At 46.3% G+C, this 16,392-nt stretch overlaps 1 protein-coding gene across 2 annotated transcripts in view; it reads left to right on the top strand.

The window, feature by feature from the left end:
* The first annotated feature begins 5,177 nt into the window (after nt 1-5,177).
* Wdr81 (WD repeat domain 81) overlaps nt 5,178-16,392 on the top strand; it is a 60,323-nt gene continuing 49,108 nt past the window's right edge. The window contains exons 1-7 of one of the 2 annotated variants that reach the window (XM_089561376.1): nt 5,178-5,590; nt 6,229-6,404; nt 7,447-7,624; nt 9,453-9,546; nt 12,028-12,262; nt 13,602-13,875; nt 15,713-15,928. In XM_089561376.1, coding sequence (XP_089417502.1) covers nt 5,504-5,590; nt 6,229-6,404; nt 7,447-7,624; nt 9,453-9,546; nt 12,028-12,262; nt 13,602-13,875; nt 15,713-15,928 — 1,260 coding nt within the window. In that variant the 5' untranslated portion in view covers nt 5,178-5,503. The remainder of the gene's footprint in view (nt 5,591-6,228; nt 6,405-7,446; nt 7,625-9,452; nt 9,547-12,027; nt 12,263-13,601; nt 13,876-15,712; nt 15,929-16,392) is intronic. The other variant, XM_089561375.1, reaches the window with a different exon arrangement.

The following is a 16,392-nucleotide window of genomic DNA, read 5'->3' as shown; positions in this document are numbered from 1 at the left end:
GACGTCTCTGTTCGGTGGCGAGGCTTAAGGTTGATGGCCTTGCTCCGTGGCCGCCCAGGACAAGAGGACTGGCTTGGAGTTCGTGTAGCTCTAGACTCTGACGAGCTACTTGCCGTGCTCAGATTGGAGGTGTGGGTGGTAGCAGTGCCAAGGCTTTCTTCGGACGCTTTGGACTGGGCTGCAGCAGGACGCCGCAAAGGACCCGGCGGTACCGGTCGCCTGAAAACAGCTTCCTTCTTCCGCCACGATCTCGGCGGTGGCGGTAGAACACGACCTTCCTGGACGGGAGTTGATGGAACTGGGCTTGGGACAGCGCTTGAGCCAGTGGTGTTTGGTGGCTTGATGCGAAGCCGTTGATCATGAAAGCGTCCCAGCGAGGCCTGGCTCACTCCTCTGGTATCCGCTGCCTGGCTTGCTGGACTCGATGATGTCTTCTTCGGTTTGGGGGACGCAGTGCATTGCAGCTGAAAATTAGGCAGGGAATGAGGTGAACTTTTTGGGTCGAATGACTGTCTTCGTGCCTTTGTCGATGGTTGTGCAGGCATCGGCCGACTGTCGAGGTTGGCTGCCATGACTGTTCCTTTGCTTCTTCTTTAGTCACACGCAGCAAACCAACCCTCTATGCACCACTCTTCTTGGCCGATCCCCCTGTGTGGGTATGCGCCATGAGGTGAACAACAACAACAACTGCTATCAATTACAGCTAGAGGATGAGAATGCGAGAGAAAAATTAGAGAGGACACTTAAGCTCCGCCTTAAAGGTATGAAAAGCAATAGCGTAGTTGGTTAGGCTTTCCAATCTGAGCAGTTCGACTCCTTTGAACGCATAATTTATTTATTTTTGCAGCAATTTAATTGATCAATTACACACTCCAAATATTCTTAATCCGCATCATCAAGCATTATATTTTCATTCTGCGCATTTGGACACCTTTGAACCCCTTTTTCCATTTTTTTATTTTTCAGTTCTTTAAATATGCAATTAATTAGTGATATCATTAACTCCTCATCGCCTATCACACACTAGTCAATCATCACTCACTGGAACCACAAATTACTGTGATACGATTTTTTTACGCAGCCCTTGATTATTTCAGACACGCGTTGCCGACTACTACTACGCCGACGGCTTTTCGACCGAACGAGCTGTTTACGCTACCGCGTAATACGTCATCGCCATCTTCAGCCGAATCGATCGCGCTGCTAAACAAAAAAATTGGCGGGGGGTTAGCTTTGGTTAAGCCTGGTAGGTTGCGAAAGCAGGTGTTTTATACTGCACATGCAGCGCCTCTAGTGGGAAGAGCGTGGCGCGCCGTGCCAAGCGGGCGCCGTTACCCGACGAGCCGTGTTGGTAGCCCGTCTCTCGCTCCTGGTATGACGTCACGCCATAGCGTCACTAGCGCCTCTAGCGGGAGGAGCACGGCGCGCCGTGCCAAGCGGCCGCCGTTACCCGACGAGCCGAGTTGGTAGCCCGTCTCTCGCTCTTGGTATGACGTTACGCTGTGACGTCACTAGGCATGGTATGACGTCAGGGGTAATTCTAAAGGTCAAACGTGCCAAGTGGCCGCCGCTACGCGAAGGGCCGTTCCTGGGAGTAGTATTGCCTTCGCAATAATAAGGCCCTCGTGCGCTTACAATTATTCCTTTTTGCTATTGCCGCTACACCATTATCAATACAAATATCCTAAGCTGGTCCTTCAGTTTGTGTCTTGGCTTTTAAAACGAAATGTACGTTCGTACATAACATCTTATAATGTTCTTCCTAGTTTATATGCCATATGTAAGGTATGGGAGCATGCAACAACTTCTTACAGGTGAGTAGGTGACCTCTTAGATAAATCTACATACTAGTTACAGCAGTTGCAAACATCCAGCGAAAGGAGAAGAAACGATAGAAAAACAGAAGAGGGATGGAGGTCGGAGTAGACGAATAAAGATAAGCCTGAGGACATCATCATCATCACAAGATGGAGACTGGAAATAATAATAATAATAATAATAATAATAATAATACTTTATTGCGCCAAATATTTAAAAAAATGTACAGAAATCCGGCTTGCCAAAGCCTCATGGGGCAGAGCGGCAGAGAAAAGATGATGATGTCCTCAGGCTTTATGGCACATACCCACGGCGGGGGATTGGCCAGGGTGCATAGCGGACTTTTGTACATGGAGTGAAGTATGTGGATAATTTTGTGTTTAAGACTAGAATTTGTATTAAAAAAAACGAAAAAAAGCAGTAAATTCTCATTGTAGCAGAGGGATCTACCTGATGTAATTATGTAGTCGTGAATATAATCGCACACTGGTTTCAAGGCATATCCCTTGGCGCTTTCCCCGAAAGAGAGAACAGGAATAGATAGAGGAAGCCCTAATCCAGCGAGGGGGATCTCCAAGTAAATTCTACACAGAGCAGCGATCGAACCACCGGCAGAAGAGGAAAAAGTCATCAATGGACTCAATTTTGCCACAAGACTCACAAGTTGGGTCATAGATAACCCCGATCGACGTAAACAAAGGTTTAGCCGCGATATTCTGCAGCGCAAGAGGGTCATGGACACCTCACATTGCCTTGAACTGCACATCCGCACACTTCAAGGAAATGCCAGGTGTTGAAAATCCGCTGCAGCAAGGAGAGGCTTGAATCGTTGCAAGAGTAGACAGACAGTATTTTAGAATGAACGGAACAATATTAGATCCACCAACGGCGGACTTTGCAAAAAAATATCCGCCATCCATTTAAAAACAACGCCACAGTGCCCAGGGACCCAGTGATATGTGGTGGAATCACAAATTGATGGGAACGGTTCATAGGAGTATCCCTCGATTTTTCGAGCTCTGTCAAGACGGAAAGGCTGTCTGAAAGTATAATAACCTGAGAGATACTGCAGGGAATCCTTATTAAGGCCGACTCAATGGCCAGAAACTCAGCGACAAAAATAGGGGTATAGTCAGGGGCCCAAAATGAAAAACTCCAATCAAGAGCCCTTGAGTAAAGGCCAATGGCTGCCTTTTCAATTTGCTGGGAGGCGGCTGTAAAAACGGCAGTATGGTTACGCAGATTATCTACGTACTCCTCTATAAGCCCATTCAACACATTGACAGACAGATTCATTTCCTAGGAGGGTTTCGTCAGAGGAGACTATATACCGTATCAGCCCGCCTGTGGTTAACTTGTACTAAATAACTTACTGATGCCGAAATTTTTGACAGCAGGGAATCAGTGAACACAACCTCCAGGGGTCTTATACCTGGGCCAAATAGTACCAAAGAAGAGAGTTGTGTTCGTTGTATATATGGGGTTAGCCAATCCAGGAACAAGCTCCAAAGACCTAAACGTCCGCACAGTGAGAAGCTGAAACCGTGGCCGACGTGCCTTCGCGTGATGCTTGCTTCTTAGTCTTCTAGGAGACTCCCGAGCTTCGTTTGCTCTTTATTGTAAATACTATTATGATCAGTGTTTGCGAAGCTTCATAAAGGTCATGCGTAATGTTTAATGCGAAATATATCGAAGCATATATGGCTACTGACCATCATGAGCGAAATGAATTATTTATTTATTTCAGATGCTCTCATGGCCCTGCGGGCATTACTGAGGGTGAGGGGTCCCAAGAAGCACGGGTAATCGGCACAATATTGGAAATGGATGGTTCCACTCCTCGGGTCCTTTGTGGGACCGGCATTCGACAATACATTCCCAATATTGGGCCGGTATACCCTGAGCTAGCTTGGGTGCAGCTCAGGGTATACCAGAATAGGCGAGAGAAGCGAGGGGAGAGTCGATAGAGAACGAAACAAACACAGACATTTTCGAAGACTGATCTACAGCCGGTCAAATCTTTAGCTAGCTTGCGCGACGGCCGCTTTTTCGGCGCTACTGCGCTTTGCGACGAAGCAAACTTGCGGAAGGCTCAATAGTAAGTCACTTAGTCACTAGCCTGTGCTTCGATTTGACACTTTTGCAACTTTGCTCCGTCATAAGGTGCAGGAGCGCGGAAAACGCAACCATCACGCACGCTAGCTAAAGATTTGTCTGGCTGTACAAGCGCGGACAAAACTAAACGGAGCACGCAACTGTCTTCGAATATTTTTAACGCGTCACCTAACTGAAATTTTCGGCAGTGGTACGTGCAAGTTGGTAGAGGAGGTTTGGCGGCTTTCCTGTAGACAAACAACACTTCTTCATTACCAATGGAGAAAGTGTGATTGCACTTCAAACGCAATAGCGTGCTCCGTTTACTTATGGCCGCGCCTATACATGCGTCTATGAAAACGTTGGGAAGAAATGGTGCGCTGCCTCTTTCCAGGATCCTCTGATTCGCCTCAACTCAACAATTAGTATCCCATTTTCCTCGCGGGATCCAACCCACCCACGCTCGAGTTTGTACGTGTGTACAGACCTGCACAGACCCGCGTACAGACATGCAGCCAACGCCTGTAGGCTTTAGTGCTGAAGGTTAGACCCGCAACTGAAACCGAAACTAATGGGTTGGGGAGGAGGGGAGGAAGAGGGGGTGTGACGGGAGTGGTTTAGTACTCTGAAACACTAAGTTTATACAGGGGGCTAAGATACAAATACCCCTCACCACACAAAGAGCTAAGCAAGGAAGAAGCCGCAAAATGGCGGAAGCTACAGACAGGCTCCTTCCCCAACTTATATATACTAAGCAAGATGTTCCCGACACAATACCGCGCCACATGCCCTTGGTGCGAAGCGAGGCCAACACTATACCACATAACATGGGAATGCGACAGAAACATATCGTTCCACAAACACGACACACCAAGTGCGGAGCAATGGGAGAGCCGGCTCACCAGCTGCGAGCTAGAGGCCCAAAGGGCACTCATAGCACACGCAAGCGAGGTGGCCAGACTCAGTGGAGCCCTGGACTAGGGGACCACCCAAGGCTAAGGAGGCAACCTCAAGACTTGAAGAGAAGACTTGAAGAAGACCTCCACCGCAGGCTAAATCTTATAAATCAATAAAGTTTCTACTCACTAGTTGTCACTTGTTACTACGAGTCCGGAGCGGCTTTGCATTTAGTACAATACCACCATAACGCCTAAGTTAAATGGACCTGTCAGCACAACCAGAAAAGGCACCGTTTAAAACAATCCCTACTTGAGCAGTTCCGTATTTGCGAAACCGTGGTGGCAATACACACATGAAGACTGGCCACACTGAAAGCCTGAAAGGGGGAGGAACGCTTCAATGGCTTTCCCCCCACTCAAATGGTGAATGAGCACTGTGATGTTTGGTTGCCGTTCTGTCCTGTCAAAGAGCAGGGAATCACTTTGTTTTAGTTTTTGTCACTACCCGTTCAAGTAATGGAATGACAGCCAGTCGGTCGTGTGTGCAACCAACGGTGCCTTCGATAAACGCGCAACTGAGCCGCGACCACGAGTTCTTCATTCAATGTAAACAAACTGCGTGTGTTAGTGGACCGGCTAGTTTGTACGCTGCACTGTAGTGTGTCATGCGTGCGCTCGACGCCAACTAGACGATGGACATCAAGACAATACTCAGGAACACCGTCGGCGCCCGTTCGAGTCACATCAGGGTGATCGGCGTCGATAAAGCGACATGTCTGGTGAGTGCGGATAATGGATCTGTGAAGTTTTAAGTTGTACACATACTAGCGGTTTGAAGAACGAACGGGTGGTGTGTCAGAAATGCTGTTCACCGAAGTACATGTTAGACAGTTGTTCACAGGTATCATTCTGATTAACAGTTCCCCGGTATAGCAAAGTACTTTTTTTTTTGTATATATAAAAGATGGTTTAGGTCTGTGATGTGCTAAGAAATGGCATGGTTGATGATTAATTTGTTCTGCAGGAGCCTCGTTTGTAATTAGAAATGCATTGCACTGCTCGTTGAAAACTTTTTTGAGTGTCGAGAGTGGTAGTTTGTTTTCGTTAAAAACATTTGCAGTTGTTGCGAATCTGACTGTTCAATTAGGGAAGCATATCTGCTGTCGTGCGTTTCTTCTCATGGTCTACCAGTTTATCTAGTTGGCGCGGGAGACTGCTTAGAATGCTATGAAAGATCTCCAGACAACTCAAAGCTTTTTGTAGTCTAGTCGTCTCCTGGCTAAGTTCGGCTGATTACCTCTTGTGCTGTAATCATTTTTACCACCCAGTAACCTGATGCTTCTCTAGAACACAATATTTTATGGCTGACACTGAAAGATTTCCATGTTACCCATTCCCTGTCATCTGCTGTTGCAAGGTTCACAAAGAATGGCTGAGCACGCTGGTCAAGGATAAGATCGTCCCTGAGCTCTTCGGGCACAAAGAAGACCTGACCGATGCAGAATGTGCTGTGCTCATGCACGAGTCACCCTCAAACCTTGCCAAGGACTTCACCTTTGTCACAGTGGTGAGGATAGCCAAGATGGAAAACAGGCGAGTGACTCGTCCTGTAACACTTCACCCGGAATTCCTTTTGTTTGGTTTATTGGTTTATTAGGCTTTAACGTCCCAAGGCGACCTAGGCTATGAGGGACGCCGTAGTGAAGGGCTCAGGAAATTTCGACCACCTTTCTTTAATGTGCACTGACATCGCACAGTACTAGGGCCTCTAGAATTTCGCCTCCGCCAAAATTCGACCACCGTGGCCAGGATCGAACCCGCGTCTTTCGGGCCAGGAGCTGAGCGCCATAACCACTGAGCCACCGTGGCGGGGTGGAATTCCTTTTGTGAGCTCATGATGGCACAAAATATTTGGCTCATGTAGCCTTAATTTGGAGGGAAACTGGGCGTGCTTATACTAAGCACGACAGAGAATGGTATGAAAGCCAGTAGTGTGATCACATTGAGTGAACAATACCAGTGTGATAATATAAGGCGTTACAAATGATGGCGGCATTTGACCACGGGCGCTCGCACGCTGAGCAGTGAAAGCAAAAGGTTCTCTTGGAACTTTTTCCAGAACATAACTCTTGCCCTCAGTGGGCAAAGGCCCACAGAAGCTTGTCAGTTGTCAGTGAAACCAGTTGAGTGAAGGCAATTTGTTTATGGATGTTACGTTGATGTTTGGAGCTGTCAAGGGCACAGTCATCCAAAGAAGCATTGAAGAGACATTCCATCACTGAAGTCTGATTCCATCACTGGCCTATCATGGCTTTGTTGATGTTCATTCAGTAGCAAGAGACATATTCATTGTTGAGAAATTTGGAGTTAAAATTGGACACTTTTTTCCTCCACTAAATGCAAATTGGCGACAATAAACCTATTGACACGCTTGCACTTTGCTTGTGATATAACAGCTGTGTCGGTGATATTTGCATTTATTTTTTGGCCTCTTTTAGCTTATACAAGCTCTGTTTTCAGTTGTCCTGTATTGCTTTTATAGAGACCATTTGGTTGTGCTTTGGTTGATTTAGATATGCAGCGCAAGCATTCACTGTGCTGACTTCTCTGCTTTTTTACAATGCTCCCGCTGCAGGTATGTCTCTCTTCGGCTGAAAGAGCCCTGGACTCGATCTCACGACATGGGCTACTTGGAGCTGATCCGCTATGTCTCAGAGACCAACTACCGGAACATCTGGAAAGAAGCCAACAGCTCCAGTTCGAAGACGGCTGACAAGCAAGACGAGAACTTCGTCAAGCTCAAACCGTTCAAGGTATTTGCGGGACTTTCACTGGCTTGGTTTTTGAGCATGACGCACTGACATGTCTAGCTTTCCCCAAGTTTGTGAAGGTATGGTTAACCCTTTCAGATGCGTCTTAGCATTTCTATTCAAAAGCAATTTTTTTGCATATAAATAGCCTATGCAGGCTTCCAGAAAGCTCATCAGTTAACATTGCTGTTATTTGTTACAGGCTTCTAAAGTATGCAAAAAGTTGGTCGATAGCTTTTTTTTTTTAATATTCCTATGATGCCAAAATGATATTATAGCTGACAAAATCTGTCTATACGATTATGCTGAAGGTAGGTAGGGCTATCAAGTTCACCGTTTTGAGTTGTTATTTGCTACATTTACTAAATAGCATAAGAAACGCCCCAGTCGTGCTAAGGAGAGAGATAAATTAATCTGAAACTAAGAAATCTCTGCTAGTTGCACCGCACTATCAGGGAACGGTGCAGGCTCAAAATGCGCAGTAGTGTGCAATGCGTGCAAAGGGATGAAGAAAACTGAAGTGAACTTTCTAGTTAACCAACAGGCATTGCAATGCGCATAAACTGATTAAGAAAGCAATGAAAGCATAGTGAGTGTTTTGTCTTTTCTTAAAATTTTAATGCCAGTGTTCATCAGAGTTGGAACTTAGTTGCACTAGATACATGACAGTTTCACAGAAAGTAGAAAGAAACAACCACGTGCCACAAGTGGCGTCCACTCCCATGACCAGTCCCATGCATTCATTGTTCTGTGAACTGAGCACCAGCATACCAATAATAGAGGAATAAAATATTACTGTACGCTTTTCGTGGTTTCAGTGACTGTTCGCTTCTTTTGTATACTGTAAACAACTCAGTAATTTTTGCGAAGACCTATATTTTTGTTTTTCGGGGACCACATATGCCTCGATAAAACTGGTTGTGTGAGTGATTTGAGCGAAACAAAGTGCTAAAGGGCCTATCTCCTATGTTTTGCAAAATTTAGTTATGTACGTGTGAAATGTTTTGCTCACGAAAAGTTGTTATTTACAGTGTGTGTATGTTGTACTGAGTCCCTCCTTTCTCACACTCTGCTCTGTGGAGCAGAGTCACTGTGCACAGTAGGGACTTGATGCTTTAGATGATGGCCAGTTAATGTAACTTTTAAGGGCTGGTCCTGGCAGTAGCTCTTGACTTTTTACAGTGCTTGAGGCTCCATTGAAGAGTGGAAAGGAATAGAGGAGAGTTGAAAGGCTCAAGGGTATCAAACATCATCAGTTACACCGGGCTGCTTGCTTTGCTGGGGAACGGGGCAGAGGCGGAATGAATGTTGATGTGATGTGCATTGTGCAGAAATCGTTCAAGAAAGCACCAAGAAAATAGGAATTGAAAACTCGTGCACTGAGTCCGCTCTGCATTGTATTCACCTCTATATTCACCTATGCGAGAGATGATCCTCACAGCAAACTAACTCCAAGTGTGTGCCAATCATTTTTGATCAGAGAGACCATTTGTTAATTTTCAATTTTCAGCTGAGAAAACAATGATTAGCATACTCATGTAATGTCTTGGTACCCAGGTACTATCTTCAGATGTCAGCTTTGCTGCTGCATTGATGTGGATTTCGGTAAATTGCTAGAACTGGCTCCAAATAAAATGAAATTTCGTAAAATCCCTCTTATGCGTTCTCAAGGGATGCAAAGCACATATTGGCTCATTTCCCGAGATTACGTTCGCTGCTAGGCAGAATTAATTGGTCTTTCTTTTTTGTAATGTTATTTCAGCTGACGTTGCTTGCGAAAGCTGAAGAATTTTGGAGTTTAACTTCGCTTTGTTCTGTACTGTAATTGTAGGATTACAACAGCGCTGTTCGAGAGATAATCGCCCGTCTGTACGGCTGTCCAATCATCAAAACAAGTGGAGGTGGTGCTGAAGAGAATCCGGAAAGTAAGCGATTGTCTTCTCAAATAAGAAAATCTTTTCAGCGAATCCATTTTATCTTGCTGTAGTTAATTTGGATGAACTTCATGGCAGCAGACTCGCCGTTTCCCATTTGGGCACTCTTTAGTCCCGATTCATGTCGCAGTTATGCTAGGGCATATATGTGTTGCTAAAGGAACTTCAAACGTCACAGTGAAGTCAGCCTAGACCAACATGACAGGAATATCCAAACAAACAGAGCTGTCCAAATGGAGAGGTTTTGTTTTGTTTTTTCTTCAAGAGAGAAAAGGCACAAATATCAGGTATTCCAGCTTCCTCTGCAGTTTGGAGCACAGTACAAAACTGTATTCACTTTGCAGTTTTGTCACTTACTGTACACTGTTCTTATAGAAAGGCCCAATTTAATCGTGCGCAAACATGTAAAGTCTTAGAAAAGACAGTGGAATATCATCTATGAGTTAATGTTAAATTACATCCTATACTTCGTCTCACAAGATGTTTGCAGCACTACGGAAGGTAGAGCTCTCTCGTCCAATCAGGGCTGCAGAAACGCAGAAAATAGTCCCTCGAATATTTGAGGAGTGTATGACTATTAATCAAAACAATAAGCATTGCAACTAAAAACTTGATTTGGACAGGTATATTTAAATGGTAGGGAATGTTTCAATCACTGGTGAAATTACCAGACAAAGCCCGTACGGACACAGCTCTGCGGAGGTCTGCTGCGAAGTAGTGATGCGTCGCCACTTTCCAACATGACGTCGGTCGAGTCTGTTGTGTCTCCTGTGTGCTCTACACCGAGATGTGCGCTGTTTCCCCAAGCAGGCGAAGCAGGTGGCTTTAAATGTTCTTGAAGCGCTTCGCGTCGAGTGCGGGGGCAGTTGGAGTACAAATGCGCTCATCGAGAGGACGGCAAAACTCACGCAGGTGAGCGAGCGAACGCTTTACAAGTGGACAACGGAGACGTTGAACGCGGGCCGAGTGTTGTTGAATGCGGGCCGTTTAACATGCGTTGCCTCTCGCGCAGCACATGGGCTTGTTTTGCATTTCGCCACCGTCGACACTCGGCTGCCTCGGCACGCTGGAGTAAATAAATTTATATGCACATGACACGATTACTGAAATTTACTGCAACGCGACAACAGAGGAACTGATGAGAACAGGTTGCGACAAAAACAAAAAAAGTGGGGCTAGTCCCTTTGGAACGGGCGTCCGCCTGTCCAAAAACAAACCAAAAAAAGAATAAAAAGACATCAAGCGCCACCTGCTATAGGTGGAAAGAAGCCACCTGGACATCAGGTGGATCGAACCACAGGCGCATAGGAACACACTAATGTAGTGCGCGCCATCCTGATTGGACGAGAGAGCTGTACCCTTCGTAGTGCTGCAAACAGCTTGTGAGACGGAGTGTAGGTATCTTTGGAACAGACCTGTTTTCCGCAGCAAGATATACAGTCAAGCCCACTTATAACAATATTCAAGTGCCATGGAAATACCATTGTTATAATCAATAATTGTTATAACAGGGTTGTGCCGAAAAAAAGAAAAGATGACAAACTTCAGAGCATTTATTGACAGTAAATACCCGGAGGGGTTTGATTGTTCAAATGCCTCTAAAAGCTCAGGGAACTTCAGGGAACCGGAACAATGTTCACCAATGACCAAAGCACCGCCATCACTGCGCCACCGGGAGCTTCGCGCGCCTCCACGTCACAGGAATCAAGACGGCTTTCCGGAAGTGATTCTTATGGGAAATTCAAGAAGCATGCAGAACTAAGGGTGCAGTGACAGCTGACAAGAGAAAAACCGCGCTGGCTGCATGCACACACACTGCACCGACTGATTGGGGATACGCATGGCGTGCGTAGCCAATGCAGCAGCTCTCCTGACGCAATGACGCCTGCCTCTTTTGCTTTCGTGGCGTTGCTGTGCCAGCTTAGTCCATTGGTCGGCCCCACATGTGCGCGCTTTTGTGTTGTAATCATGGTTTTGCTGGTGTGGTTGTAGCATTTCCTTCTTTCTTTTCTATAACGGTTGACACTCAATTACCAGATTTAATTGTTACAACCAATAATGTGCCTTGACAGCATTGCTATAAGCAGTTTATTTTACCATAGAACACATGGCAAAGCTGATGGTGCCATGACTGACCATTGTTATATCCGATATATTGTTATAACCAGTATTGTTATAAGTGGACTTGACTGTACTTTTATCGTACCTGGTGATGTGTGTTCATTTTTTTCACGGCGTCAGCAAATAGTATGTGTCAGGGTGTTCATGCCTGCTTTGTGAGCTATCCAGATCCGTGAATGGAAGAATTTAAATGTTTTTTTGTCATTGCTGGTTGTGTAGTGTTTGCGTATGTGTCTCGTTGTTGCGTTTTTCTTTTTCACAAGTTCAAGTTCCGCACAGATGTGCTCCTTTTTTCCTTTATCCAGTTTTTTTCTTCTTTTTTTCTTCACTGTCCTAATGTTTGTGGAGCAGGTGGAGAGGAGCAGACTCTGTTGCACCCGCACCTCGTTCCTGCACACTGCGCGCTCGAGACGCCGACTGAGTTCCTCCTGTTCCTGGAGTTCCGCGAGCACACCGTCGAGCACTGTGGCATGTTCAGTGCCTCCGCGCTGGTCGGTTCGCGGCTGCTGTTTGTCGTGTACCAGCTCCTGCGGGTCCTGCGCTACCTGCATGACCTGGGCCTGCCCCTGGGTCCCCTGACACTCGCGTGAGTCATCAGGACCCCTCCTCCTTGATTCGGCTGTGCTCTCTGCACCTGCTCAGCACATGCAGGGCTTTTATGCGGGGTGCGGCATCGCTGCTTGGACAACACACTTTGGCTCCCAACGGTGGCTCAGTGGCACTACCTTGGATTAAATTGGTTTCTGAGGAAAGGAAATGGCGCAGTATCTGTCTCACATGTCTCGGTGGACACCTGAACCGCCCATGAGGGAACATACTGGCGTCCATTGCATAATTATGTCGCCTACGATGGTCTTTTTGAACATGTAATATGTTTCAGTATATGATATACAGAGTCAGTTTTTGTATTGTAAGACTAGCTGTTTTTCCTTGTATATAATATTGCATACGATATTGTTTCTTCTTTTTATTTTGTCATATTGCAGTCATGTATCTGCAGTGCTCTACCTTGTTATGGTCTCTTGGGCCTCGTCAAGCTGCCCCGAGCAGCTTTTTGCCCAAGAGCTCCAACCGTATATATATGTGGTGAAATAAATGAATTGAATTGAATTGAAAGAAGAAAGAGGTGCCCTAGTGGAGGTCTCCGCAGTAGCTTCCCTTTTTGGATGCTGAGCTCAAGCTCAAGGTCAGGGCTCAGGTCTTGGTTGCCGCCGCTGGGTCTCAATTCAATGACCTTGAGCTCATGTGCCGTGCCGGTTAAAGGACCCAGGAGGTAAATTTGTCTAATTTGATTAGTTTTGGCCAGGTGATCTAAATTGATTTGTTCGAATAACTTAGAGGATTTTGAGGGAACATAAGCATAGCCAGAATGGCAGAGCCTGGAATGGGGAAATGCGATAGGAAAATTTGCTCAGATTTGGTGACTTATCCGAGATCAATCCACTACGGCGTCTCTCATAGTCTTAGTCGCTTTGGGACGTTAAACCCCATAAACCAAACCAAACCAAACCAATGTAGACTATTTTCTCGGGGAGTTGTTGTAACCAGAAGGACGTTGATGGTAGCTTTGAAAGGGTTGTGGATTAGATTGTTAATTTATTAGGAGGCAAAATTGACAGGGTGTATACGTGTTTTGAGCAGATTAGTGCTTTGTAAAGCATTAATTTTATGGGCAAAGCTGCTTTAGAGTAGTTTTTGCAGAGAAATTGTATTTGCTTAGCATATTTGTTGTTTACGCATGTAAGGTGACCGGTTCAGTTAATGTCTCCAGCATTCTGAATTCATGGATGTCTGACAATTGAAGGAATCTAGAGGTACGTTATAATGGTAGAAACGACCTGTTTGTCGACTCCTCTGAAGAGATTCAGAAATTCGCATCTGTTTGCAGGATTAAATGAGCCGTGCACTTATTTGCTCCTTGGCAGTGACCTGAGCTTGGACCACCGCTTCTGGCTGCAAGTGACGCCGCCCTGGTGGCTGGCACTGCAGGCTGACTCATGGGAGGAGTCATCACTCACCGGACAGCTTCCAGCGAGGAGTGCAGGTTCGCGGAGGGTGTCGCGTATGACGGCGGTGCCCTCGACGTCCGTCCAAGAGGAGAACGTTGCCCAGCAACCTCTTCCGCCGTTGAATGAGCTTGTCGACAGTTGGGTCAGGGGCAAGATGAGCAACTTCGACTACCTCATGGCTCTCAACCAGGTCCGTGAGCAACACAAGCTGCCTTTTACCCTTGCCAGTACCATGAATGCCTGAAATGTTTCCAGTGGTTGCAGAGTAGGCACGAGTTGAATGCCGTTGCTGGCTTATCATATATCTAGTTCATCATTGAGTAGCAATCTTAACAGCTCGGTTGTTGTGAACTATGTACATCATCATAACTGTTATGGTGAGGGCAGTCGAGGTTGTAGTTATGACATAAAAGTTATCCTGAACTATGGAGGGCCTTGTAGTTAATGAATAATAATGTTCTTGTGAAAATAAAACTAAAATTAAGTAAATTTTTTAATTGAGGCATGTCTGCTTTTGATTCGCAAGTATTAAGACTGCTAAGGTAAAAAAGATAGTTTGATAGGTTACTATTTTTTAAACATGCCTGTTACGTACCATAAAAGCTTGTTAATTCAAACCCCGTTACTTTGAAAATCCAGATAATTAGAACTGCCGGCACAGTGTCAACCAGCACAGTGCAAGTCTCTGGCATCGTGCAGTTGCTAATTCAGACGCTCACGGTCTAGCACCGGTTAATTCAAATGGGCTTCCTAAGGGAGGCTGTGTACACGTATGACCAGCTCAGTGGCTGGTCAAATGTGGCTGCAGTTCAGTGGTTATGGTGCTCAAGGGTGGTATTCTCCCGGTGTCGCCTTTTGCGACATGTCGCATTCGCTCTTCGCTGATTGGCTCGAGCCGTGGTGATGACGGCGTGATGACACGGACCCGCCTTCCTGCTACGTTATCGTGACGTCGCCCCAATTTACTACGCTTAGTCGAACAACGGAATGCGCTGAAGCGATTCGCGCGGGCGAGCGTACGAACACAATCGGCAGTTACGGCTTTTGCCTTGGCGTGAAAACATGGCGACGTCCTTTCAAGCGAGAGCCGCCCGCTTCAGCCAATTCAGCAGTCCTTGCGATTCCGGTCGGCATGTTTACCGGCAACTACTGGTGTTGTTACTTTTCGCTATGACTTACCTTGCTTCGACGATAAAGTTTAAGCTGCAATTCAGCCTAGTTTTTTAGATATGCTCTCGATTCTGGAGCGCGCAAGCCTAATGGGACCTCCAGCTACACTGCTACCGTCTGCAACTGCCCGAAACGCAGCCGAAACCTAGCACAACCGTCCGGAACGAAAGAAAAATAGATTTGGAGCTTTTTCGCGGTGTTTTATAGACTTAAATGAAGTAAAGCGAGTTTATATTAAATTTGCAAATGTTTTTTTGAACATTAGACGTCATGTGATGGCAAATATTCTTGCTATAAAAGATACGAAACTACTGCTGCTAGTGGATCAGCAGTGGTAAATTGTCGCTTCTCGGAGTGAATGAATGCACCGCAGACGAAAGTGCCGGTGGCTTTTTCCGTTTCTTCGAGCATCTGTAAGCACTTTTTTAGGCCCCGCCCATATGCGACGTGTCGCAAAAGGCGACACCGGCAGAATACCACCCCAGCTGCTGACCTGAAAGACACGGCTTCGATCCCGGCTGCGGCGGTCAAATTTCGATGGAGGTGAAATTCTAGAGGCTTGTGTATTGTGCGATGTCAGTGCACGTTAAAGAAGCTCAAATGGTTGAAATTTCTGGAGCCCTTTACTGCGGCATCCCTTATAGCCTGAGTCGCTTTGGGACGTTAAACCCGTATAAACCATAAACCAAACTATCAATATGCGACTATCGGTTTTAAGACCTTCAAAATGCCCATGTGACAGGGTTATAACTGACTGAGGAAGTGAGTGAGTAAGACAAAAAATATAAAACAAGATTGACTATGAATTCCTGGCCATTTTCTCATCGCGGTGGATTTGTGTCCATTGTGGGAAGCAGCTCTGTGGGCGGACTGGAGCCAATCCACAGCACCACCCTGTCCTTCCCTGGGTGCGGGACCTGTCGCAAGCCGACGGCGGCTGGCGAGACCTGAGCCGGTCCAAGCTACGCCTTACCCGGGGTGACGACCACCTGGATGCGACGTATGGTTCGGCCACGCAGTCGCAGTCCGGCTCCCAGCCTCAGGGTTACCTCCCCGTGGACCGGATGGTGCAGGTGGGCAAGGCCGTGTCTGCGTGCTGGCCTGAATGGGTGAAATGAAACTCCGAAATGTGATTGGAACACATGACTGTACAGTCAACTTTCATAGTTCATTTTCTGGGGTATAGATTTGTCTTAACATTTTAGACAATCCTAGTCGAAATCAAGAGGAAGAAATGGGCTTGGTTAGAGCATGTAATCCGAAGGCAAGATAACCGCTGGTCCTTAAGAGTAACGGAGTGGATTCCTAGAGAAGGCAAACGTAGCAGGGGGCGGCAGAAAGTTAGGTGGGCGGATGAGATTCATAAGTTTGCGGGGGATACGGTGGCCGCAACTGGCACAGGACAGGGATTATTGGAGAGATACGGGAGAAGCCTTTGTCCTGCAGTGGGTGTAGTGAGGCTTATGGTGATGACGGTGCAGAGTTCGAAACAAGGAGCCTTTTTAATACGCTCGATGTTGATGGTACCGAAGTGTCA

Source organism: Amblyomma mixtum, chromosome 9, assembly GCF_055824585.1.
Source record: "Amblyomma mixtum isolate Tamu chromosome 9, ASM5582458v1, whole genome shotgun sequence".
Taxonomy (NCBI): Eukaryota; Metazoa; Arthropoda; class Arachnida; order Ixodida; family Ixodidae; genus Amblyomma; species Amblyomma mixtum.
This window is presented reverse-complemented; position numbering and strand designations above follow the sequence as displayed.